The sequence below is a fragment of the Hyperolius riggenbachi genome, chromosome 9 (genome assembly GCF_040937935.1).
Source record: "Hyperolius riggenbachi isolate aHypRig1 chromosome 9, aHypRig1.pri, whole genome shotgun sequence".
In the NCBI taxonomy this organism is placed as follows: Eukaryota; Metazoa; Chordata; class Amphibia; order Anura; family Hyperoliidae; genus Hyperolius; species Hyperolius riggenbachi.
Window position 1 is genome coordinate 12291085 of NC_090654.1, and position 26466 is coordinate 12317550.

The following is a 26466-nucleotide window of genomic DNA, read 5'->3' on the forward strand; positions in this document are numbered from 1 at the left end:
GCTGATCAAAAGTTTTACGCTAGCAAAGACTGGTGCACTTCGTATAAAGTTTAATGGCGCTGCTTTGCGTGCAGGACTTTGCAAGCGATCTAAACTTATCTAAACTTAGCATGCCTAAACTTATCACACCTAAACTTATCATGCCTAAACTTATCACACCTAAACTGGCTTTTCACCAGAGTGGTGCAATGGTTATCATGCCTAAAGTCTCTAACTGGGTTAGCACCGCTTTGTGAATCGAGCCCTTGGTGTGCAGCATCTTGCAAAGATTTCTGTCTGATGGGGAGTTCAGCTCCATAGAATAGACTGTGTAGGTATGGCTCTCATACTACATGGAAGGGGGTAACATTGGTCTGTGATCTTTCCTTTTCCAAAGACTTTTATCTGATGTGTGTACCCACCTTTATTCTTCTTGCTTCAAGGTTGAGGCATGTACTCTATTAGATAGATAGATAGATAGATAGATAGAAGATGCGGCGTATGCTACGACGCGGGTCGGCTAGTCTATATATATAATAGAGTAAAGGCTCATACACACATCAGACTATAGTCTTTGGAAAATGAAAGATCACAGACCAATCTTACCACCCTTCATGTAGTATGAGAGCCATACTCTACACAGTCTTTTCTATGGAGCGGAACTCCACATCAGAAAAAAATCTTTGCAAGATGCTGCACACACAGATGCTGTACAGACACAAAAGATCAGTATCTGCAAAAGATCTGTTCCTGCCAAAAATCCATTCCTGCAAATTGCAATGATGGTCTATGAGATCTGCAGATCATCATACACACATGATTTAACTGACATTCATCTGCAGATCAAGCAATCATCCGCAGATCTGAAAATCCATCCTGGTGGATCTGATCTGCAGATGAATGTCAGTTAAATCATGTGTGTATGATGATCTGCAGATCTCATAGACTATCATTGCAATTTGCAGGAATGGATTTTTGGCAGGAACAGATCTTTTGCAGATACTGATCTTTTGTGTCTGTACAGCATCTGTGTGTGCAGCATCTTGCAAAGATTTTTTTCTGATGTGGAGTTCAGCTCCATAGAAAAGACTGTGTAGAGTATGGCTCTTATACTACAGGAAGGGTGGTAAGATTGGTCTGTGATCTTTCAGTTTCCAAAGACTATGGTCTGATGTCTGTATGTGGCCTTAGTGCCTCAACCTTCGAGCAAGAAGAAGAAGTACTTTGCATGAGAAAATGTATGCGTGCTCAAACACCAAGTTTAAGGCCTCTTTTCCACGGACTGTTGAGCTGTGTGCTCAGCAAGCAGTTACCAGGCAGCAGTGAGCAGTTATCATGCAGCAACAAGCAGTTACCAGGCAGCAGTGAGCAGTTTCCAGGCAGCAACAAGCAGTTTCCAGGCAGCAACAAGCAGTTTCCAGGCAGCAGCAAGCTGTTACCAGGCAGCAGTAAGCAGTTGTAAGAGTTTGAGAGGCATTTTACTGCCTATCAACTGTCCGTGGAAAAGAGGCCTACCCTAGCAAGTCTGGCTTTGCAAATCTGGCCTAATTGGCTATTCATGAGGCAATGCTCATGCAAATTTGCTTTTGCATGCCAAACTAGGCAGAGTCAAAAAACCAATACCACAAAGCGGTCGCCCTGCTACATGCCAGTGATGAGCGAAAATGCAAAAATTTATTTCGACAAATTCTTACCGAATTTTCACCTAATTTCGTTTTGACAGGCAAATTTTCCATCTAATTTTTTTGCGTTAATTTTCGCCTAATGCCAGTCATTTTCGCGTTACTTGCGTATTATTGCGGACATTTTCCGCATAAGGGCATTAGCGTCCGCATTCAGAGAAGTTTCTTGCGCATTATTGCGGACATTTTTCCGTATAAACGTCCGCATAAACTGAATTTCCATGCGGATTATTGTGGACATTTTTCCGCATAAAGGCATAAGCATCCACATACAATGAATTTTCGATGCTGGTCGAAAATGCAAATATTTCTGAAGATTTTCGTGAAAATTCGCCAAAAACGAAAACGGGATTTTTTATGCGAAAATGACTTAGGCGAAAATTCGCAAGCAACACTGCTACATGCTACATTAGCACTATCTAGGAGCGCCACAGGGAGGATTCCCAATGCCCCCTTTTTATACAACCGGGGGGACCGCGGGGTCCCAGGCTCTCTCACTGCCTGGGAACCACAGCGGCACCCCGGAGGGGGAGGCTAGGTGGCGCAGGCCCCTCCCCCGCCCCAAGCGTGGCCAGCGCCGGGGAGAGCCGTCCGCACCCACCTCCCAATATTAAAAACTGGCACTTACCTTAATGTCCATTGCGTTCTGCTACATGCGCATTACCTTGGGGGCACCACATGAGAAAGGAGTGAAGCATCGGTCACCCCGAGCTTTAGAGCTCAGGGCTGGCTCACATACAACACTCCGGGGGGGAGGACAGGCGCAGACAACTCACTCCAGGGTTCACACCACCGGAGCAAGCCATCCACCACCTGCCTCCAAAGGATACAAACAGCGGGGGATGCCGCTGTGGTTCCCAGGCAGTGAGAGAGCCTGGGACCCCGTGGTTCCCCCTGGTTGTATAAAAAGGGGGTATTGGGAAGCCTCCCCGTGGCGCTCCTGGATAGTGCTAATGTAGCATGTAGCAGTGTTGCTTGCGAATTTTCGCCCAAGTCATTTTCGCATCGAAAATCCCATTTTCGTTTTTGGCGAATTTTCACGAAAATCTTCAGAAATATTCGCATTTTTGACCAGCATCGAAAATTCATTGTATAGTTTTTTGACCCTGCATAGTTTGGCATGCGACAGCAAATGCATATTTGCATGAGCATTGCCTCATGAATAGCCAATTAGGCCAGATTTGGAAAGCCAGACTTGCTAGGGTTAAACTTGGTGTTTGAGCACGCATACATTTTCTAATGGAAATCCTAAAGGTGGGTACACACGTCAGATAAATGTCTTTGGAAAATGAAAGATCACAGACCAATTTTACCCCCTTCCATGTAGTATGAGAGCCATACTCTACACAGTCTATTCTATTGAGCTGAACTCCTGATCAGATAACATTTTTTGCAAGATGCTGCACACAAAGATGCTGTACACATGCAACAGATCAGTATCTGCAAAAGATCTGTTCCTGCAAAAAAATCAGTTTCTGCAAAATGCATTCATAGTCTATGATATCTGCAGATCTCATGCTGGGCATACACGGTATGTTTTCTACCATGTAATCGAGTCGCTGATGGCTCGATTGATAATTTCCCACGTGTCCGATACCCGGCCGGATCGATTCTGCGCTCGATACCGGCGGGCAGGACAAAAGAAGAAACGAGGGGAAAATAAGAAAGCACTCGCGGGGACGAGCGGGAATCGATCCGACCGCCTACGGGGACGAGCGGGAATTGATCTGGGAATTGAGCCAGCGGCTCGATTACACAGTAGAAAACCTACCATGTATGCCCAGCATAATACACACCTTGTTTGACGGACATTCATCTGCAGATCCAAAAATCCATCCTGGTTGATCTGATCTGCAGATGATTGTCCGTTAAACAAGGTGTGTATGAGATCTGCAGATATAGACTATGGGCTTGATTCACAAAAGAGTGCTAATTGTTAGCACGGCCGTTTTCGCGCAAATTTTCGCATTGCACGCAATCGCGAATTTTGGCATGAAACGATAACATTTTCGAGTGCAAACGCAAATTTTCGTGCTAAATCGATATCGTTTTCGCACAAAAATTCGCATTTGCACGCTAAAACGTTATCGTTTCATGCAAAAATTTGCGATCGCGCACAATGCGAAAATTCGCGCGAAAACGGCTGTGCTAACAGTTAGCACTCTTTTGTGAATCAAGCCCTATGAATGCATTTTGCAGGAACAGATCTTTTGCAGATACTGATCTGTTGCATGTGTACAGCATCTTTGTGTGCAGCATCTTGCAAAGATTTCTGTCTGATGGGGAGTTCAGCTCAATAGAATAGACTGTGTAGGTATGGCTCTCATACTACATGGACGGGGGTAACATTGGTCTGTGATCTTTCATTTTCCAAAGACTATGGTCTGATGTGTGTACCCACCTTTATTCTTCTTGCTTCAAGGTTGAGGCACGTACTCTATTAGATAGATAGAAGATGCGGCGTATGCTACGACGCGGGTCAGCTAGTAGAATATAATTTACCAGGTCCCCTGGCTCTTATTTGGTACATCTGCCACAAAAGACAAGTTCCAGTGCATGCTGGGTTTTTTTTTTTCTGCTTTACTTTCCTCCCCTTTTCCACTCAGACATGACTAATGCAGCCTGATTGGCTGAAGTTTCTTTCCATCCTGTTTTCCCCTCCCACACCTCTGTTCCTCTCTGATTGGACAATATTTCTTGTGCTGAGAAGCTGAGAACTGACTCAGCTGAAATCCGATCCATACAAATGCTACGTACTAAATCAGAAAGGGGAGATGAAACAGAGTAAGGGAGGAAATTACATCAGGATTGGCTTCAGACACTGGGATTCCAAAATGGAAACTGACAGAAACAGAATTCTCTTTATTTACTATATAAAACTCATTGAAATCAAAATGTGGACAGTGCAATACATGTGTTATATAAGCAGAGCAAGTATTTATCTACTAATATATGTTTTTTTTTCCTGAAATTGTATGGCTAACAGCTCCTCTTTAACAGATAAACATTTCTTTGTTGCATCTGATACAAATCCTGCAATAAATCTGCAGCATGTCTACTTCCTGCTTTCATGGAAGCAGATATTCACTCATTTGTGCTTAGGTCACAAATGAGGGAGAATTAGACAGGCTAAACTCTCTAAATACATACAGGGGGGCATTTATCTATGCTTTCCTTCTGTCCTGTGCAAGAGTTCAGGTCCACTTTAAATTAATCACAGGTGGTGACATATTTACTGCTGGCAAGGTGCATCTCTGTGGAATGTTTGTGTGTTACAGAGCAATTATGTCCACCGATGCCATAAATATCTGCCTGGATCTTATCAGCGACCACCTGGACAGGCCGGACTCGTATGCCATAATCCTCATGGACTTCAGTTCAGCCTTCAACACCATCTGTCCACAAATACTTTAGGATGGTCTAGCAGCACTCGGGGTTCATTCCACCCTAAGTCTTTGGATCGCGGACTTCCTATCCAACAGGTCCTAAATTGTCAAGTTGGGTGACATCTCCTCACAGCCACAGCCTACCAACACAGGGGCTCCACAAGGCTTTGTCCTGTCTCCGATGCTGTTCTCCTTTTATGCTAACAACTGAAGATCCACAACAGACTCTGTCAAGCTCATCAGATTTGCTGATGAAACCACCATTCTTTGGTCTTATCACCAATAACGATGAGAGGGCCTACCGTCAGCAGGTTGACTCTCACTAGTGCAGGGAGAACAGGTTGATCCTCAACACAGCCACAACCATTGGGATGATTATTGATTTCAGTAAGCACATCCCCACACATCCACATTGATGGCACTGAAGTGGCAAGAGTATCCCGCGTCCACCTCTTGGGCACAGCAATCTCAAATGACCTGAGTTGGAAGACAAACACCAGCTCCACCCTGGTGAAGGCCCAGAAAATACTCTTCTTCCTTCACCAACTGAAGAAGGGGAGGGGAGCGCAGATCGGGGGACGCAGGCGAGGGAGGGGGAAGTCCGACCCCCCTCCCCACCGCTAGGCCCACTACCCCCGTCCTGCCCGCTACCCCTCTGGCTCGGTGGCCCTCCAGGGGCCGGGGGGGGGGGGGGGAGGGGCCGCGTCAATTTTTTCTAAATTTGCCTCAGGCGGCAAAAAGTCTAGGGCCGGCCCTGTTCATTTCTCAAGAACAAAGCTGTGGCTGCTGCACATAGAAGCAATGTTGTGTGAAACTGTTGCTGTAGGATCTTTGGAATAGTTTTTGTTTGCAGCAGAGTTTTGGAGTTCAAGTATACTTTTGAGTCAGCATTAGACTTTAGTAAGTTATTAGTGACTAGCTGACCTAAGACCGTTTAAAAACGGGCTCTAGGTTTGTCACGCCGCTGACACACCCACATATCCTTATCGTAGCATCCCCAACCTCCTATGGTGACACCTGGCAGAGGATGTGGTGTCACGGCACTCATTTGCTCCTTTCCAGGTTGTTCTCAAGATGCAATGCGAGGGATTGTAGGGGAGAAGGTTTGGAGTTGGGTCCACAGTAACTTTGGCTCCGAGGTGTATCTAACTGGATGGGGGGATTAAGCCCCTTGAAGGTGAGTATGGAGAGGGTTGTGGGTTATACTGGGAGTCAAATTGTGGAGAAGGGAAGGTTTAGATTTTAAAAAAATCCCAAAATTAAGTTTGAAACCATTGAGAGATGGAACCCAACAGTCTGGAGATGTCATTAAAGGGGCCCATACACTGGCTCGATTCGCGGCCGTTTCGACAGCAGATTCGATCCTGGGATCGAATCTGCTGCCAATCGTTCGCGGTAAACGCAGCCGCCGATCCGATTTCCTCCCGAAATCGGATCGGTCCGTCGATCGCGCCGTGCGGGAAATTACCCTCGATCACCCGGTGGTAGGAGCGCGTCGCTTGCGGCGTACGATTCGGGCCCGATGCGACGCATGTATACATTACCTGAAGCTGGCTCCGGGGTCCTCTTCTCCTCGCTGCACCGCATTTCCGCATGTCCCAGTTATACTTCCTGTGTCACTCCGGTGACCAGGAAGTTGAAATAGAGGGCGCTCTATTTGAACTTCCTGGTCACGGAGTAACACAGGAAGCGCCGGGATGGAGCAAGAACAGCGGTGCAGTGCAGCGCGGAGAAGACGCCCGGGAGCCAGCCTCAGGTAATGTATACGGGGGGGGGGGGGGGGGCAGGCGGCAGAACAGCTCAGCAGATGGTGAATCGGTTTCAGCCTGAAATCGATTCACAATCTGTTTGCAGTAAAGGTGGCCATACGATCCCTCTCTGATCAGATTCGATCAGATAGGGATCTGTCAGCTGGTCGATCTAATGGCACATCGACCAGTGTATGGTCACCTTTAGAGTGTAAGCTCCTCTGAGGACAGTCAGTGACATGACTATGTACTCTGTAAAGTGCTGCAGAAGATGTCTGCTATATAAATATCAGGGCCGGTCCGCCCTTGAGGCGGGGTGAGGCGTGTTCCTCAGGTGGCAAATTTGGGGGAGTGGGTGGCGACCGGCTGTTGGTGGGAGGGGCCGCTGAGCTGGAGGGGGTAGAGAGCAGGAAGGGAGTATTGGGCACAGTGGTCCACTGTAATGTAAGTGGACGGCATTGCAGGAAGTGACAAGAGCTGGAATAGAGGGCGCTCTATTTGAACTTCCTGGTCACGGAGTAACACAGGAAGCGCCGGGATGGAGCAAGAACAGCGGTGCGGTGCAGTGCGGAGAAGACGCCCGGGAGCCAGCCTCAGGTAATGTATACGGGGGGGGGGGACAGGCGGCAGGAGCAGCTGAACAGATTGTGATCGGTTTCAGGCTGAAATCGATTCACAATCTGTTTGCAGTAAAGGTGGCCATACGATCCCTCTCTGATCAGATTCGATCAGATAGGGATCTGTCAGCTGGTCGATCTAATGGCACATCGACCAGTGTATGGGCACCTTAAATTAATTTATATTTATGCCGGTGGATTTTACCAAACACAAAACATAATGGAGGTCTTTGTAGGATTCTCCGCAGTGCACTCCATTCCATCATAAACAACCTCTGAGGCTACAACTTTTCCATAACTAAAATAGAATTGTTTACAACTTGTCAGTTTGTTTAAGAAAGAAAATGGGAAATAATGGATCACACAAAGCTGCTGACTGTAGGCTGCAGCCGACATAGGCTTTCCCCAATAAGGCACCAGCTCACTGATTGTCCATACAGAGGTGTAGATCCAAGCTGGAGATCCGAGCCTGAGATCTGCTGGTTGGAGGACAGCAGCAGCTCTACAGGAAATAGTCCATGTGTTCAGCCTCATACACATGTTCTTGGATGGGGTGGGAGGTCAGAGCCACTTCTGCCAAGAACCTTGATGTGTCCACCAGAGATCAGCCTGGTGTAGTGTCTCAGCCTAGAGCACCCTGAGGACATTGTTCTTCTACTCGCCCACCTATTCCTGCTGCCTGCCCTTCTGTCGTGCGTTGAGCCATCAGTCCTCCTCCCTCTCCATAGCAACAGAAAGCATCAGACTGCAGACTGTCCTTAAAGTGAACCAAACACCATTTTTAGCACCCAGGGCATCTCAGTAGCACATGAAAAATGCATGCCAACAATGTGGCTCATTATAAAAAAAAAACATTTTACCTCTTCTTTTTACATTTAAACGTTTAGCAGAGGCCTTTTATACCCTACTTCTGAGGCCTGCCTGACAGCAAAAATTTCAGGCAGATAAGGACTGATGTACAGTAATTATTTTATTGCATACATTAGCAGAGAGCAAACAAAGGCTTTCATCAGTGGGGGGGGGGGGGGGGCATAGTACACTGTGCTTCAAAGAGTTTACAGAATTCACAGATGCTATCTTAACTCCTTTCCCTGGATAATTAATAGGAGGCAAGAAAGGAGGGAGGGGGGGGGGGGCATGTCAGCTCCTATAGCTAGTAGAAACTAGGACAAACTGAAGAAAAAAAGTGGCACTTGGTTCCCTATAACCATCCATCAGACAACAGTCCCTTGTACAAGGCTTTAGTATTATGCACATCACCGGATATGAAAAACATTATCTTCTACTGATGTAAAGTGTTTTGCTGAAGGGGGGGGGGGGAGATTTCTGGTGGTAAAGCAACCATGAATGTAATAAAGCTTCTTTCTTCCCCCTCTTGCAGGTATTATGGCTGCAGTCGGCAGGAACCAGTGTCTGAAGTTTTGTCTAATGGGAGCTCGATGCTGGTTATTTGGAAGCAGGGGATGTACAATCACTACGACCCATTCTGGCTGACGGCGCAAGCTTTGCCTTTCAAAAGTGAGAATTGCCAAGAGGGAGGGGCATGGATGAGTGACGTTATGACATTAACCACTCTAGGACCACAGGTTTACACCCCCCTAGTGACCAGGCGATTCTTTACAATTCAGCACTGCGCAGCTTTAACAGTTTATTGTGCAGTCATTTTTATTATTATTATTAAGTATTTATATAGAGCCGTCATATTACGCAGCGCTGTACAGTGTATATATATATATATCTTGTCACTAACTGTCCCTCAAAGGAGCTCACAATCTAATCCCTACCATTGCCATATGTCTATATTATGTAGTGTAAGTACTGTAGTCTAGGGCCAATTTTAGAGGGGGCCAATTAACTTATCTGTATGTTTTTGGAATGTGGGAGGAAACCAGAGTGCCCAGAGGAAACCCACATAGACACGGAGAGAACATACAAACTCTTTGCAGATAGTGCCCTGGCTGGAATTCGAACCAGGGACCCAGCGCTGCAAGGCGAGAGAGCTAACCACTACGCCCACCGTGCTGCCCATACAGCTTAGCACCTAAATGAATCTTAGCCCTTTGCTTCTCACAACAAACAGAGCTTTCTGTTGGTGGTCTCTGATATAATATGTATCCTCTCGTAGGCTGAATCATAGGCCTATGAGAGGGATTATATTGTGAGACAACCAGAGGGACAGCCAAGTGACAAGGCTGTTCCCAGTACAGCGCTGCTCTAGATATACAAATGTTTATTTCCTTTTTTAACAGCCTGCCAGCTCTGATTGTGGCTGGCAGGCTGATCACGTGCATTCCCTGCTAGTCTCTGCCTCCAGGACTTGACACCAATCGGCATTAGGCGGTCCTGGGGGAGCCACTCTGTGGCCACCAATGGGCATTAGGTGGTCGCAGAGTACGGTAGTTAAAGGAAAACTTAAGTCAAATAAAAAAAATGACATTTACTCACCTGGGGCATCCCTCAGCACCCCGAAGCTGGATGGTGCCCTCGCAGCCCCGCTCCGATCGTCCTGTCCCCGCCGGCGGCTACTTCCGGTTCGGCGACAGCCGCCGACAGGCTGGGAACGCGGCTGATTTTCCGCGTTCCCAGCCGCTGCTATCACCCTCTATGCTGCTATAGCGTCTATATAGACGCTATAGCAGCATAGAGGGTGATAGCAGCGGCTGGGAACGCGGAAAATCAGCCGCGTTCCCAGCCTGTCGGCGGCTGTCGCCGAACCGGAAGTAGCCGCCGGCGGGGACAGGACGATCGGAGCGGGGCTGCGAGGGCACCATCCAGCTTCGGGGTGCTGAGGGATGCCCCAGGTGAGTAAATGTCATTTTTTTTATTTGACTTAAGTTTTCCTTTAATAGGAACATTAAAGTGAACCAGAGACGAAGCATCCTCATGTATTTTACCATATATATCAGTGGGAACATTAGAGAAAACACCTACCCTGCTCTCTGTTTCCTTATTTACTGTTCAGATTGCATCTAATCAGCCCAGATAAAATCCCTGACTGAGCATTCAGTCTGGCTTTGTTATAATGACTCAGCTATAATGGTTCCTGAGCAGAGCCACAAGGGGGCAGGCTTGGGCTTGAAAAGACAGCACAGAAGACAGCTATAGACTAGACTCTAGCTATAAAGATTCCTGAACAAAGCCAGACTGAATGCTCAGTCGGGGATTTTATCTGGGCTGATTAGAAGCAATCTGCACAGTAAATACGGAAACAGAGAGCAGGGTAGGTGTTTTCTCTAATGTTCCCACTGATATACATGGTAAAATACATGAGTGTGCTTCGTCTCTGGTTCCCTTTAACTGTTGTAAAAGAAAAAAAGTTTGGCTTACCTGGGGCTTCTACCAGCCCCCTGCAGCCGTCCTGTGCCCGCGCCATCACTAAGCAAACCTCCAGTTCCCCACAGTGAGCCAGTTTGGTTTCACGCTAACGTCACCGCTCTACGCATGCGCAGTATGAGTATTGATTGTTCAATCCATGGACAAGGGGCTCTTCCTCAACTCTGGCGCCCCAGGAGGAGGTGGGGGGCGACTACGGTCTGGGGGGTTTATGCTAGCATCTGGGAGTTCCCTTTTAGGAATATTGATTTTCTCAAAAACTATAAGATCTTTTTTAAAATTTGCTAATAACCGCTAAAGTCGGCGGCCCTTCGTCTGCCATTTAAGTCTATGGAGCCTACCGCAAACTGCCGGTTTGTGAAAATTTGCAGTAAACTCGTGCTTGTGAACGCAAAATTTGATGTTCGCTACATCACTAGTCCTGACTGCCCTCTGAACTATGCAATGATCAGTCAGATATGGCCAGAGCAGTGGTGGGCCAAAATTGCGCGTATGCAAAATTTCGCATCAAAATTCGCAATTACACTTCATAATCGCAATGTGAAATTTCAGGGAAAATCGTCTTTCATTTCGTATGTAATAGTAATATTTCATAATTTTTAGCGTAATTTTCACGAAATTTCACCTAATTTTCTGCCGACTTTAGTGGTCTATAGCAAAGTCCCCATACACACTATTGACACCAAAATTGCTACATAGAATAGTGGGGTACAGGTTAAAAAAAAAGAATTTTTCAAAAAGACCTTGTAGTTTTTGAGAAAATCGATTTTAAATATGCAAAGAAAATGGTTTTTAAACTGTCATTTTTTTTACTTTAAAAACCATTTTTTCTTTGCATTTTTAAACTCGATTTTCTCAAAAACTACAAGGTCTTTTTGGAAAAAATATTTTTTTGACTTGTACCCCACTATTCTCCTTAACATATGTAGCAATTTTGGTGCATATATAATATAAATAGCAATTTTCCTGTCAATAGCACGTATGGGGACTTTGCTATTCACTGCCAAAGTTGGCACGAAAGTACGCAAAAATTACGCGAAATTTTATGCGAAACTTCGAACGACGATACGAAATCAATTAAATGTGCAACTCGTAACTACGTATATGCGAAATTGTGAAAAAATTGCGTGAAAATTTGTGTAATCGTAATTATCTGATTTCGATCATCACTTGGCCAGAGGCAGGAGGGGGATCTCTGCACCAGCCAAAGTTGGGGACCTCAGAAGAACCTCATGTGACAATGGGCAGCGACGTCAAGCTGCTAAAGATACAAGACAAAACAAAATGAGATAAAAAAACATTTATATTGTGCCTTTCTCCTGGCGGACACAAAGCGGCAGGGCTGCAGCCACTAGGGTTCGCTCTATAGGCAGTAGCAGTGTTAGGGAGTCTTGCCCAAGGTCTCCTTACTGAATAGGTGCTGGCTTACTGAGCAGGAAGGAAATATGTATCACACGACTGATCCATTAATAGATCACGTTAAACTATTGAGCAATTGTTCTTATTTTTTAAACAGAAACATTTGTTACATTACAAGTAGGTGTTACTTACAGAACTGTGTCAAAGGACACCTGAAGTGACAGGAATAAGGAGCTTGTCATATGTGTTTTCTTTTAAACAATGTAGATCGCCTGGCTGTACCACTGGGCCTCTGTCTCTGATAAACGTAGTCATCAACCCAGAACAAGCAAGTCTGACTACATTAGCCGCATTCTTGTTTCAGGTGTGTTATTCAGCCACTACTGCAGCCAAAGAGATCAGCAGGACTGCCAGGTACAACTGGTATTGTTTAACAGGAAATACATTTTGCATCACCATACCCCTCTCGGTCCAGGTGTCCTATAAGATTATGGCCACAATTCACTAAGATCATCTTCTGTCTTTAATTACGATTCTGTGCTTTTTTTTTACTGTTATCATCATGGTGAAAAAAGCATGCCAGTATTCACTAAGCAATTTACCTCAAACACACCTCAAAAATAAAGATTCTGTCATTATGTTAAGGAGTGATTTCTAAAGTTAGGTTCAATCCTTAAAATAATAACAGAATTCTAAAGTTTAAGATAGGCTGTTAATTCACAAAGAGAGATGCAAGTGATAACAACTGTAAAGTGTGTGAGGAGTTACCATCTGGCCTGAGCTGTTAACCGGAGTGCTACTACAGGCTGCAATGTAAAGTGAAGCATTCTGAGTTCTCTGATTTATTCTGTACTAGTTTATGCAGAAGGAGACACCGTATAGAGAGAAATATACACAGCACAATATACACAGCACAGCAGGCACACAGAGAGGGAGAGGGAGAGACACCAAGCATATACTTACTGCACACACACACAAACACACACACACACACACACACACACACACACACACACACACACACACACACACACACACACACACACACACAGTAACAGCATCTCTCTATCCTTCCCTGGCTGTACTACAAAGGCTAGCTGTAATTGTCCTGGCACCAGGAGGTGTGGATCTACATCCTACCTACGTGTGCTCTTCCCCTCCCTATCTACTGCATGTGAGAATAACTACAAAGGTAGTAACTTAAGGACAGGAGTGATAAGACAACACTCGCACTGGCACTCGCTTATCAATTCACTTAATAAGGCAAGCTTCTTTAGTGAATTCATATTTAAAATACTAATTGATGTGTAGTGATAAGATTTTACCTGCCTTATCATCACTAGTGTGATCTTAGTGATTTGTGGCCTATGTTGAATAAAGCTGTGTAACCTTAAAGTGAACCAGAGACGAAGCACCCTCATGTATTTTACCATATACAGTATATTAGTGGGAACATTAGAGAAAACACCTACCCTGCTCTCTGCTTCATTCTTCACTGCTCAGCCTGCTTCTAATCAGCCCTGATAAAATCCCTGACTGAGCATTCAGTCTGGCTTTGTTCAGGAATATTTATAGCTGAGTCTGTCTTCTCTGATGTCTTTTCAAGCCCAAGCCTGCCCCCTTCTGGCTCTGCTTTCCTGTTTTTTATACCCACAGCATCACAGAGAGGTGTGATGAGATGGGAGGAGCTGCTAATGTAAGGGTATTTTGAAAAACATTTTTTTTTTTTAATTATATTTGTTAGTCATAAGAGGTTTTTAGAAATGGTGATTTTATTTGGCACACAGCCCGCTAAATAATATGCTTTTCTGATGAACTGTGTTGTGCATGAAGTTTTAGTAAAAAAAACACAAAAGACGGCACACCAGAGTGGTGAAAAAAATACCAGGTATAGTATTTATTTTGTAAAATCTATCGGGGGATATGTTTATTTTGTGCCAAAGCGTTCATCTCTGGTTTCCATTAAAATGCTGTTTTGCAACTTCTGGTCATAACTTTCATCCAATAAAGTTAAAGAGACTCTGAAGCGAGAATAAATCTCGCTTCAGAGCTCATAAATAGCAGGGGCACGTGTGCCCCTGCTAAAACGCCGCTATCCCGCGGCTAAACGGGGGTCCCTTCACCCCCAACCCACCCCCCGCAAAAGTGTGTCGGAAAAAGGTCGCAGAATTTCCCTTCCTGGAGGCAGGGCTAACGGCTGCAGCCCTGCCTCCAGTCGCGTCTGTCAGCGGCGCATCGCCGCCTCTCCCCCGCCCCTCTCAGTGAAGGAAGACTGAGAGGGGCGGGGGAGAGGCGGAGATACGCGCTGACAGACGCGCGTGGGGCAGGGCTGCGGCGGTTAGCCCTGCCCCAACCAGGAAGCGCTCCCCGGGTGTATCGAGGGGGATTTGGGGGTGAAGGGACCCCCGTTAAGCCACGCTATAGCGGCGTTTTAGCAGGGGCACACATGCCCCTGCTATTTATGAGGTCTGAAGCGAGATTTATTCTCGCTTCAGACTCTCTTTAAACTATGTTTGTTGGGAAAATAAATAAAAAAAAGTAACCTACTTATACAGTCAAGTATGAGACATACAAAGCTTGGACACATGTCCTAATGAATTAACGTAAGCGGTAATTAAGGGAAATGCTCTAATCAATTAATGAACATCCTCAATTGTTCTGTCATGAAGTCTTATTCTCATCAAGGTACTTAACAGACTCCTACGAAGAAGGCAAATAGCAGTTCTCGGCCATCCTAAGGGGGTTAACAATACATAAAACTTCAGCATCTACAGTCATTATTGACATTATTGAAGGCTGAATCAGGAAATTAATGTATTGGCAACAGGAACCAAAGATTGAAAATAAGCTTAACTTCATTACACTAACGTAATTACCTGGCATAGTACTGGTTTCCCGCTCTTAGGTTAGCTACGCGAGCTTGCGTAATATGAATTTGCTTAATGAGAAATTAAGCCAGTGATTTTCATTTTCAGAATGTGAAGAGAGTATCGTTCTTCAAGAAGGACTTCATGTCCAGGGACATCTGAGGACACCCTACTATCCCAGCTACTACCCACCCTTTTCACAATGTTCATGGAATTTTACTGTGAGTACAGACCACCTGAAATGGGAATTACAACTTGCCAACGTAGCTTTAACCTACGGTTTATAGCTTATGTGTCTAAGTAATGTTAGAGTCCCAGCAGTAATGTCTTGAACTATATGAGGTGTTTTTAGCGTTCTTATCACTTGGCCGCATGGGCAGCACTATACTGGGGGCACGCTGAGGCACACACACACACACACACACACACACACTCAGCAACTTACCGTTAACTGTTAACAGGCTCCAGCAGTGTATGCTGAACAGGATAGAGTCTTTAGAAAACTCTCCACATCAGCCTGAGTCTATGTAGGCATTAAGTAAGCCAAGGGTCTTATCTATTTGCCATAAATACCCCATAATCCTTGCAAGATCCCTTGTAATTAATGTGTCTGGAAGACAGTTATATTTGCTAAATATACGTCTATCATGTTCTGATTTTGTGTTCTAAAATTGTCAGTCAACAAGAATAAAGTCTAAAGAAGGCTTACAAGCTGAATGCTCACTGTTATTCTTTTAAGTTAGCCAATAAACTAGAGCTTGTATTAATACAAGCTTTAGTCTCCAGTAATGCTTAGTTACTGAGATAAAGAATTACACACACAGTGGGCTTGATTCACAAAGCGGTGCTAATCTACTTAGCACGTGTAAAGTCTTTAGGCGCGCTAACCAGGGTGCTAAGTAGGTTAGCACCGGTTTTCTCAATCAGATCGCGCGCTAAGTACCGCGCGCAAAGTTTTACGTGCGCAAAGTCCTATGCGCGCGCTAAGTCCCATAGGCTTTAATGGGCACTTCGCGCGGAGCGCCCTGCGCTCTGTGCGGTGCGCGCGCAAAGTTTTACGCGCATAAAGTTTTGAGCGCGTAAAGTTTTACGCGCGAAAAGCTTGTTTAGATGTGCTAAGGGGGTTTTCCCAGGCGTGCTAACAGTTAGCACCACTTTGTGAATCAAGCCCAGTGTTTCTTTCCCTCCTGCCTCTCCCCCCTCCCCTTGCTTGTAGAGTTGTCAGACACAGACTTGGGGCTGGAATGATTTCTTTGTGATCTGCCCACACAGGAGCAGCTTGTTAGCAAGTAAGGATTAAAGCATGCCAGCAAGCTTGCCATACAAATGTTGACTTTGCTCACCCAAATGGGCCCCACCAGCAAGTCATTGTGCCCTCTTTTGTTCCACCACCCCCCCCCCCCCCCCCCCCCCCAAAAAAAATGCCCACTGCTGGGCTTAAAATTCAATTTTGGTGACATGTATGAAAGCTTTGCTATTAAAGGACAACTGAAGTGAGAAGGCTATGGAGGATGCCATGTTTATTTCCTTTTAAACAATATCAGTTGCCTGGCAGCCCTGCTGGCCTGTTTGGCGGCAGAAGTGTCTGAATCACACCTGAAACAAGCTAGACCTCTAGAGCACAGGTGTGGAACTCCAGGCCTGGAGGGACAGATCCATGCCAGTGTTTAGGATGGACTGAGAAAGAGAGGAAAGTGTACTTCCTGATGGACCACACCTTTCCTGATTCAGGGCTCGTTTCCACTATCGCGAATCCGCATGCGCCCAACGCATGCGGATTCGCACATGTAATGCAAGTGGATGGGCCTGTTTCCACTGGCGTTGTTTGAGGTGCGTTTTTTTCAGCGTTTAAAAAAAACGCACAAAAGAGCCAACGAATTCGCCTGCGAGTGGAATGCATGCGAATCGCCGCTAATGTATTTAATAGGGAATTCGCATGCGGCTATGGTATGCGAATTTTCATGCGAATTCGCATAGGTACCAATGTAACTTCATGGTGGCAAAGGAGGCAAACAGACGGATACCGGCACTGCTGTGAGCTGTGTTTATTGAAAAATATCGGTAGCATACAAAAAACGTATAAAAAATACAAGTTGCTGTGGCTACAGTTGAAATACAATGCGTATAGCGTGGGATACCTTATGGTGCGGTGGGTGCTGGGTGGGGTCAAGCCTGACGGCCGTTTCGCGCACGTCTGCGCATCTACGGAGGCTGCAAGGCGGGGGGAGACGAACTACCGGTATTTGTAACCAGACGCGCACAGCGGTGACGTACCGCTTGCTCGCTCCACCCCTAAACTTCCTTCTCAAATCCACTGGCGGCTGGAGCGCATTGCGCACCAGCAACGTCTGACGTGGTGGCGACGTGGATACACTGAACCTATTGATCAGTGTAGCGTGCATTACGCTTGGGTCGCACGTCTCTAACACAAGATGGGCCTATCTGGCGCCATCTTGTGTTACAAAATGAGAAAGCACCTCCAATGTGGCTTCAGGGTAAGAATAGTAGGAAAAAAGGTTGAAAGCCTGAAAAGTGACAAGAAAAGATGAGAATGAAAGTAACATGGTGGAAATATATAGTGCCCTTATTCCAACATTACAAGGTGCTGTCTCGGCAGCAGCACTATTACCCGGGGGGTGTTTGTGCCTTAGTGAACGTAAGTGATCACTAATAATACCTAGATTTAAGAACAAAGTTAGTTAAAATCAATACCAGGATTGGCTGTCCTAGATGGATGAATCCCCGAAGGGATCAAACAAAAGGTCAGACCAATCCCTTGGAGGGCCAAGGAGGGGTGTGGGAAGCTAAAAATGAACAGTCAATACGCCAGCATATGGATAGATTAGAACACAGGGGGGGGGGGGGGGGGGGGGGGGGTGTTTAAATCTGAGGAAATATCAGCAACTCCAATTAGTATTTTGAGACATGAGAGAATCGTACACTCTAGGGGTCTAAGAAACATGACAAATCAGTGTAATCATTTAGACCCAAAGGGCCCATTGCATTGGTTCGAAGAATTAATAGGGCCTCTTCACGTTTCAGTCTTTTTTCTCGATCGCCCCCTCTGGTGAGCGGTGGGACTTGTATTAAGCCTGCAAAAGTGAGTGCATTAGGGTCGCCCCTGTGGTTGTCTCTCAGATGCTCAACCACCCTGGGCGATCCCTTACCGGAGCCTATGGAATTATAGTGCTCCCGGAATCTTTCTCCCAGAGTCCTGGTAGTCTCTCCAATATAAAATCTGCCACAGGGGCACCACAGGGCATAAACCACAAATCTGGTCTTGCATGTAACAAATGTCCGCACACGCCGTCGAATTGGTCCTACTTGTACATCTGTACCTGTTACCATTTGCTTACATGACTTACATCGACCACATCTGTGGTTGCCCTGTGGTTGGCCCCTGCGCAACCAGCCACTTCCATCAGGGTAACTGAACTCGCTTCTACTAATGAGGGATCCAATGGTTGGAGATCTTGTAAATGAAAGCAGAGGTCCCTCCTCTATCAGTGGTCTGAGGCTAACATCTTTTGTTAAGATGTCCCAGTGGTTGGTTACGGATTCCCTTATGACATCTGACATGGCAGTGTGCTCAAAAATAAAGGGGGTTATTCTCCTCTTTTGTTTTATTTTGGTTGTCCTTCTTTGAAGGAGGGTTTTCCTATCTTGGGAAAGGGCCTTCTTAAAGGCTCTCTGGATTAACTCCTTCCTCGTAGCCTCTGGCTATTAACCTAGACCCTAGTTCCTCAGACTGGCGACGGAATTCCACGTCGTTGGCGTTATTTCTACGTAGTCTGAGGAACTGGCCATAGGGTAACGCCTTGGTCACATGTTCAGGATGGAAACTTGATCTGTGTAGCAAGGAATTGGACGCGGTGGGCTTCCTATAGCCACTTGGTATTAACCTGTCGTTCTTCACCTCCAATTCCAGATCCAAGAACGCTACGCTTAGCTACGGACTTCGATTTCGCTAAATTTAAAATTGAACTTTATAAAAAACGTCAGACGACTGAACATCAAGTGGCATTTTGCCAAAAAAGAAGCGGCACCAATTAGAGACGGTACCATATGGGGAACCGCCAGAGTAAGCCTGTTAGGTTTCAGTCCAAGTATAACATGGGACGACCAAGACATGATCAATTTAGAGATCCTAAAAGAACTAGACACCATGCCCAATGATGCCCAGGAGGATATAGGCATGAGAGAGGGACCCATTCTTGGCGATGCCTTCACTTTTAGACCATGCAAGTCCGTAACTCCGTTCCATGTTCAACCTGGATCTTGTCTGGACGTTTTTCAGAAAATGGTAGAGAGAGATCTTAAGGCGGAAATGTATCCAAAGGCTATTAAGAACATATCTGAAAAGGAAACTCGAGCCTTGAAGTGGCTGCGCTCAAGACCTGATTTATTAATTAAAAGGGCGGATAAAGGAGGGACAATTGTGATAATGACTGCAGAGCAGTACAAAAATGAAGCCCTCAGGCAGCTGCAAGACAGGAGTGTCTATCAGCAGGGCAGTTTCTAGGCTAAAATACACCAGGGCGAGGGTTAAAATTGCGCCGCCCCCCCCCCCCCCCCCCCCCCCGCGAAGCCAGGTATGCATGTCCGCAGTGTAGGTTAGCCAGGTCTAGTTGCACTCAGTATAGGTAGCCAGCTATAGGTCCCCCCAGTATAGGTAGCTAGGCATAGTATAGGTAGCCAGGCATAGGTGCCCCAGTATAGGTTAGCCAGGTAGGTGCCTCCAATATAGGTAGCCGGTATAGTTGCCCCCAGTATAGGTTAGATAGGCAGGTGCCCCCTGTATAGGTTAGATAGGCAGGTGCCCCCGGTATAGGTTAGATAGGTAGGTGCCCCTAATATAGGGAGTCAGAATAGTTGCCCCCATCCTAGGTTAGATAGGTAGGTGCCCCCAGTATAGGTTAGTTAGGTAGGTGCCTCCAATATAGGTAGCCACTATAGTTGCCACCAGTATAAGCTAGGTAGGTAGGTGCCCCCAATACAGGTTAGATAGGTAGGGGCCCTCCAGTATAGGTAAGATTAGGTAGGTGCCCCCCAGTGTGGTTAGATTAGGTAGGTACCCCCAGTGTGGTTAGATTAGGTAGGTGCCCCCCAGTATAGGTTAGATTAGGTAGGTGCCCCCCAGTATAGGTTAGATTAGGTAGGTGCCCCCCAGTATAGGTTAGATAGGTAGCTTCCCCCCAGTATAGGTTAGATTAGGTAGGTGCCCCCCAGTATAGGTTAGATTAGGTAGGTGCCCCCCAGTATAGGTTAGATGGGTAGCTTCCCCCCAGTATAGGTTAGATTAGGTAGGTGCCCCCCAGTATAGGTTAGATTAGGTAGATGCCCCCAGTGTGGGTTAGATTAGGTAGGTGCCCCCCAGTAAAGGTTAGATTAGGTAGGTGCCCCCACAGTGTGGTTAGATTAGGTAGGTGCCCCCCAGTATAGGTTAGATTAGGTAGGTGCCCCCCAGTATAGGTTAGATTAGGTAGGTGCCCCCCAGTATAGGTTAGATTAGGTAGCTGCCCCCCAGTATAGGTTAGATTAGGTAGGTGCCCCCCCAGTATAGGTTAGATTAGGTAGGTGCCCCCCAGTATAGGTTAGATTAGGTAGGTGCCCTCCAGTATAGGCTAGATTAGGTAGCTGCCCCCCAGTATAGGTTAGATTAGGTAGGTGCCCCCCCCAGTATAGGTTAGATTAAGTAGGTGCCCCCCAGTATAGGTGAGATTAGATAGCTGCCCCCCCAGTATAGGTTAGATTAGGTAGGTGCCCCCCAGTATAGGTTAGATTAGGTAGGTGCCAACCAGTATAGGTTAGATTAGGTAGGTGCCCCCCCAGTATAGGTTAGATTAGGTAGGTGCCCCCCCAGTATAGGTTAGATTAGGTAGGTGCCCCCCAGTATAGGTTAGATAGGAAGCTACCCCCCCATAATGGAGGGGGGAGCCGCAGCCGCGGGGAGGGCAGCCCGACCTCTCCCTCCCTCTCCTCTCCGGGCGCCCTCCGTGCTCCCCCCCTCCGAGTGTGACTGGCTGCATAGGAAGCGCTGCTGTGTACACAGCGCATTAGCGCAACTCACCTCCCTCCCTGGTTCCAATCGCCGCCGGTCTCCTCTTCTGTCTTCTCCTCATAGCCGCTGACACGCTGCTTCCGGGTAAACAGGAAGCAGCGTGTGTATGAGCGGCTGTGAGGAGAAGAGGAGACCGGCGGCGATTGGAACCAGGGAGGGAGGTGAGTTGCGCTAATGCGCTCTGTACACAGCAGCGCTTCCTGTGCAGCCAGTCACACTCGGAGGGGGGGAGCACGGAGGGCGCCCGGAGAGGAGAGGGAGGGAGGGAGGGAGAGGTCGGGCTGCCCTCCCCGCGGCTGCGGCTCCCCCCTCCGTTACTGCGCCCACAGTCCTTCGGCGCCCAGGGCGCCCGCACGGGCCGCACGGCCCTAGAAACGGGCCTGTCTATCAGCCCCTAACCGAAGATCCCACTGTCCGTTACCAAAACTCCCTAAGGTCCCTTCTGAAGAAAGGAGTGGAACAAGGGATACTTACCTCCACACTAGCCAATGGGCTTTTACCCACTTGTCCAATGAAGCCAGTCTGGTACCATATCCCGAAGGTTCACAAGTCCCGGACTAGTCCTCCGGGTCGGCCCATTGTCTCCGGCATTGGGTCGACGACGGAGAGACTGTCCAGGTACCTGGACCATATCCTCAGGCCACTTATGGAGGAGATCCCCTCCCACCTTTCCGACACGGTCGACGTTTTAAGAGGCCTTGAGGACCTCACTTGGCATAAGGGTGACCTAATGGCGACGATAGACGTCGAAAGTTTGTACAGCCGCATACCCCATGATTTGGGGGTGCAGGCTGTAAGACTCTTTTTGAACAGAACTGATAGAAATGAGACATGGAAGGCGTATATTTGTGAGTGTCTTATGTTCGTCTTGACACATAACGCCTTCCTGTTCGACAAAAAGTGGTACTGGCAGGTCTCTGGTACCGCCATGGGCACAGCAGTCTCCTGCACCTATGCCAATTTATTTTTGGCGTGGTGGGAGGAGCTGCATATCCACTCCACGTGTAACCCGTTCAGGCAACAACTTAGGATGTGGTCCAGGTACGTGGACGACGTCCTTGTATTCTGGTCCGGGACTTGTGAATCATTCTTTGACTTTCTGGGTTACATTAATCAAAATGAATGCAACATGACCTTCACAGCCACCACTAGCTATGAGAAGGTGGCGTTCTTGGATCTGGAATTGGAGGTGAAGAACGACAGGTTAATACCAAGGGGCTATAGGAAGCCCACCGCGTCCAATTCCTTGCTACACAGATCAAGTTTCCATCCTGAACATGTGACCAAGGCGTTACCCTATGGCCAGTTCCTCAGACTACGTAGAAATAACGCCAACGACGTGGAATTCCGTCGCCAGTCTGAGGAACTAGGGTCTAGGTTAATAGCCAGAGGCTACGAGAAGGAGTTAATCCAGAGAGCCTTTAAGAAGGCCCTTTCCCAAGATAGGAAAACCCTCCTTCAAAGAAGGACAACCAAAATAAAACAAAAGAGGAGAATAACCCCCTTTATTTTTGAGCACACTGCCATGTCAGATGTCATAAGGGAATCCGTAACCAACCACTGGGACATCTTAACAAAAGATGTTAGCCTCAGACCACTGATAGAGGAGGGACCTCTGCTTTCATTTACAAGATCTTCAACCATTGGATCCCTCATTAGTAGAAGCGAGTTCAGTTCCCCTGATGGAAGTGGCTGGTTGCGCAGGGGCCAACCACAGGGCAACCACAGATGTGGTCGATGTAAGTCATGTAAGCAAATGGTAACAGGTACAGATGTACAAGTAGGACCAATTCGACGGCGTGTGCGGACATTTGTTACATGCAAGACCAGATTTGTGGTTTATGCCCTGTGGTGCCCCTGTGGCAGATTTTATATTGGAGAGACTACCAGGACTCTGGGAGAAAGATTCCGGGAGCACTATAATTCCATAGGCTCCGGTAAGGGATCGCCCAGGGTGGTTGAGCATCTGAGAGACAACCACAGGGGCGACCCTAATGCACTCACTTTTGCAGGCTTAATACAAGTCCCACCGCTCACCAGAGGGGGCGATCGAGAAAAAAGACTGAAACGTGAAGAGGCCCTATTAATTCTTCGAACCAATGCAATGGGCCCTTTGGGTCTAAATGATTACACTGATTTGTCATGTTTCTTAGACCCCTAGAGTGTACGATTCTCTCATGTCTCAAAATACTAATTGGAGTTGCTGATATTTCCTCAGATTTAAACCCCCCCCCCCCCTGTGTTCTAATCTATCCATATGCTGGCGTATTGACTGTTCATTTTTAGCTTCCCACACCCCTCCTTGGCCCTCCAAGGGATTGGTCTGACCTTTTGTTTGATCCCTTCGGGGATTCATCCATCTAGGACAGCCAATCCTGGTATTGATTTTAACTAACTTTGTTCTTAAATCTAGGTATTATTAGTGATCACTTACGTTCACTAAGGCACAAACACCCCCCGGGTAATAGTGCTGCTGCCGAGACAGCACCTTGTAATGTTGGAATAAGGGCACTATATATTTCCACCATGTTACTTTCATTCTCATCTTTTCTTGTCACTTTTCAGGCTTTCAACCTTTTTTCCTACTATTCTTACCCTGAAGCCACATTGGAGGTGCTTTCTCATTTTGTAACACAAGATGGCGCCAGATAGGCCCATCTTGTGTTAGAGACGTGCGACCAAGCGTAATGCACGCTACACTGATCAATAGGTTCAGTGTATCCACGTCGCCACCACGTCAGACGTTGCTGGTGCGCAATGCGCTCCAGCCGCCAGTGGATTTGAGAAGGAAGTTTAGGGGTGGAGCGAGCAAGCGGTACGTCACCGCTGTGCGCGTCTGGTTACAAATACCGGTAGTTCGTCTCCCCCCGCCTTGCAGCCTCCGTAGATGCGCAGACGTGCGCGAAACGGCCGTCAGGCTTGACCCCACCCAGCACCCACCGCACCATAAGGTATCCCACGCTATACGCATTGTATTTCAACTGTAGCCACAGCAACTTGTATTTTTTATACGTTTTTTGTATGCTACCGATATTTTTCAATAAACACAGCTCACAGCAGTGCCGGTATCCGTCTGTTTGCCTCCTTTGCCACCTTGTATATATCTATACACCAGAGCACGCTATGCTGGAAATGGGATAAGTTGATGATAACCGCATGACACCTGCTCTCACTACAGTAGTGCCAACCCGCTGCTTTCTCCACACTACCAATGTAACTTCAAACAGGCAGTGACATGGTTAAATTCGCATATATCCTCACCTATGCGAATTCGCGGCAAAAAACGCGAAAAAATCGCATCCGCATGCTATTTCATCAGCGGTGGAATCCAGGCGATTCTGCACCGCAATAGTGGAAACGAGCCCTGAGACCCATCCATTGATTTGAGCTGTATCAAAAATGTGTGAGGATCTCGGCCCTCGTAGGACCGGTTTGACATCCCTGCTCTAGAGAAACAGTAAATAGCAGTCGCATCACAACAAAGCAGGCAGCACTGATTGCATAATACACATATGTGAACCCCGCCCCCTTACTTTCACAAATTACCCACTACATGTGGATTTTTTTTATTTTTTTTTCGATATACAGTGAGCATTAAAGAGAGTCTGAAGCTAATTTAAATACTTGTTTTATCTGTTATTTATGTTGAGGAATATGAGCAGTGCTAAAACGCTGCATTCCCGGGGCAGAACAAGAGCTTTATTCCCCCCCAAATCCCGGGGCAAAATTTCATGATTTTCCAGGTGGTGGATTTTGCTGCCCAGGGAGGCAGAGCTTTGTGCTGTAGCTCCGCCTCTCCTGGAGTCAATCTCTGCGGATCTCCACCTCTCCCCACCCCTCTCAGTGAAAGAAGATTGAGAGGGGCGGGGAGAGGCGGAGATCTGCATGGAAATTGACTCCAGGAAAGGCGGAGCTACAGCACAAAGCTCTGCCTCCCTGGGCAGCAAAATCCACGGCCTGGAAAGTCATGAAATTTGGGGGGGGTATAAAGCCTTTACTCTGCCCCGGGAATGCAGCGTTTTAGCACTGCTCATATTCCTCAACATAAATAACAGATAAAGCAAGTATTTAAATTGGCTTCAGACTCTCATCAACATACATTTTTGAAATTGAAACAAAAAAAATGTATCTCTGTCCAGTGTCCACCCTCCAATACAATATTGCACTATACACAGTATATACAAAGCAATGAGGTTTCAGATGGACCCGATCTTCTTTCATATGCATCAAACAGTGGTATTCTACTGAGCCAGGGTCAAAGGAAGCGTACATATGTTTGAGCTGCGGGTGAGTTGGGTGCAGGGTGATCCGAAAGACAGCTCTACCTGCTGCCGCTGAAATTCCCGGCGGAGTTAAAGGGAACCTTAACTCAAGAAAAAAAATGAGTTTCACTTACCTGGGGCATCTACCAGCCCCCTGCAGCCATCCTGTCCCCTCACAGTCACTCATGGCTCCTCCAGTCCCCCGCCACCAGCTAGTTTCGTTTTTGCCAACTCAGAGTCAGCGGACCGCCACGCATACCCTTGTACGCATCCCCGCTGGTGCAGGAAGCTATCGCGGACATTGACAAGTAAATATTTACGCATTGCACCAGTAATACGTAAAAACATACATATTAATGCCCGCAATAGCTTCCTGCACCAGCGGGGATGCGTACAAGGGTACGCGTGGTGGCCCGCCGACTCTGAGTTGGCAAAAACGAAACTAGCTGGCAGCAGGGGACTGGAGGAGCCATGAGTGACTGCGAGGGGACAGGATGGCTGCAGGGGGCTGGTAGATGCCCCAGGTAAGTGAAACTATTTTTTTTTCTAGAGTTAAGGTTCCCTTTAAATACTATTCCCCCTCCGAGTTGTAGTAACTCGAAGGGAGAAGTAATTTGAGAGTCAGAAAGCTATAACCTTGCGCTTTATAATCACTGTTAAGGCCCTTTAATAATAGTAATAATAATGATGATGATAAAGTTCTTTGCTCCCGTTACTGGGTGGTGCCAGTAGTCTGGGTAGCCACGGTGCAGAGCTTGGAGCGCCTAAAAGCTTTTAGGTACTCCAAGCTCTGCACCTTGGCTACCCAAAAGTAATTTGAGGTCTGGCAATCACCGGAACCCCAAATTACCTGTGCGTTGGCCACGGTCTAGAGCATTGTTGCTATAGCGGCGCCCAACTCAGACGCTACGTGGGCGGTGTTTGGCACCGAGATTACCTGCTTCGTCAAAGCATACCTATGGTGCACAGGTTTGTACTTACAGCATTGGCGATATCCACACGCTAAAAGAATACCACTGTTTTTTATTTACTGTTCAAGTCCTTGGAGCTGTAATCTCCTTGGAAACCCATGGTGTAAAGTACAAATTTACACTGCCCTTGATGAAGTGGTCTAAGATCTGCAAAAACGTACGTTATGCTTAAAGGATACCCGAAGTGACATGTAACATGAT

At 46.9% G+C, this 26466-nt stretch overlaps 1 protein-coding gene across 2 annotated transcripts in view; it reads left to right on the forward strand.

Moving 5' to 3' along the window:
* Positions 1-26466, forward strand: part of TMPRSS6 (transmembrane serine protease 6) — a 122900-nt gene that overhangs the window by 68189 nt on the left and 28245 nt on the right. For both annotated transcript variants that reach the window (XM_068255027.1, XM_068255028.1), the window contains 2 exons: positions 8794-8930; positions 15080-15192. In XM_068255027.1, coding sequence (XP_068111128.1) covers positions 8794-8930; positions 15080-15192 — 250 coding nt within the window. The remainder of the gene's footprint in view (positions 1-8793; positions 8931-15079; positions 15193-26466) is intronic.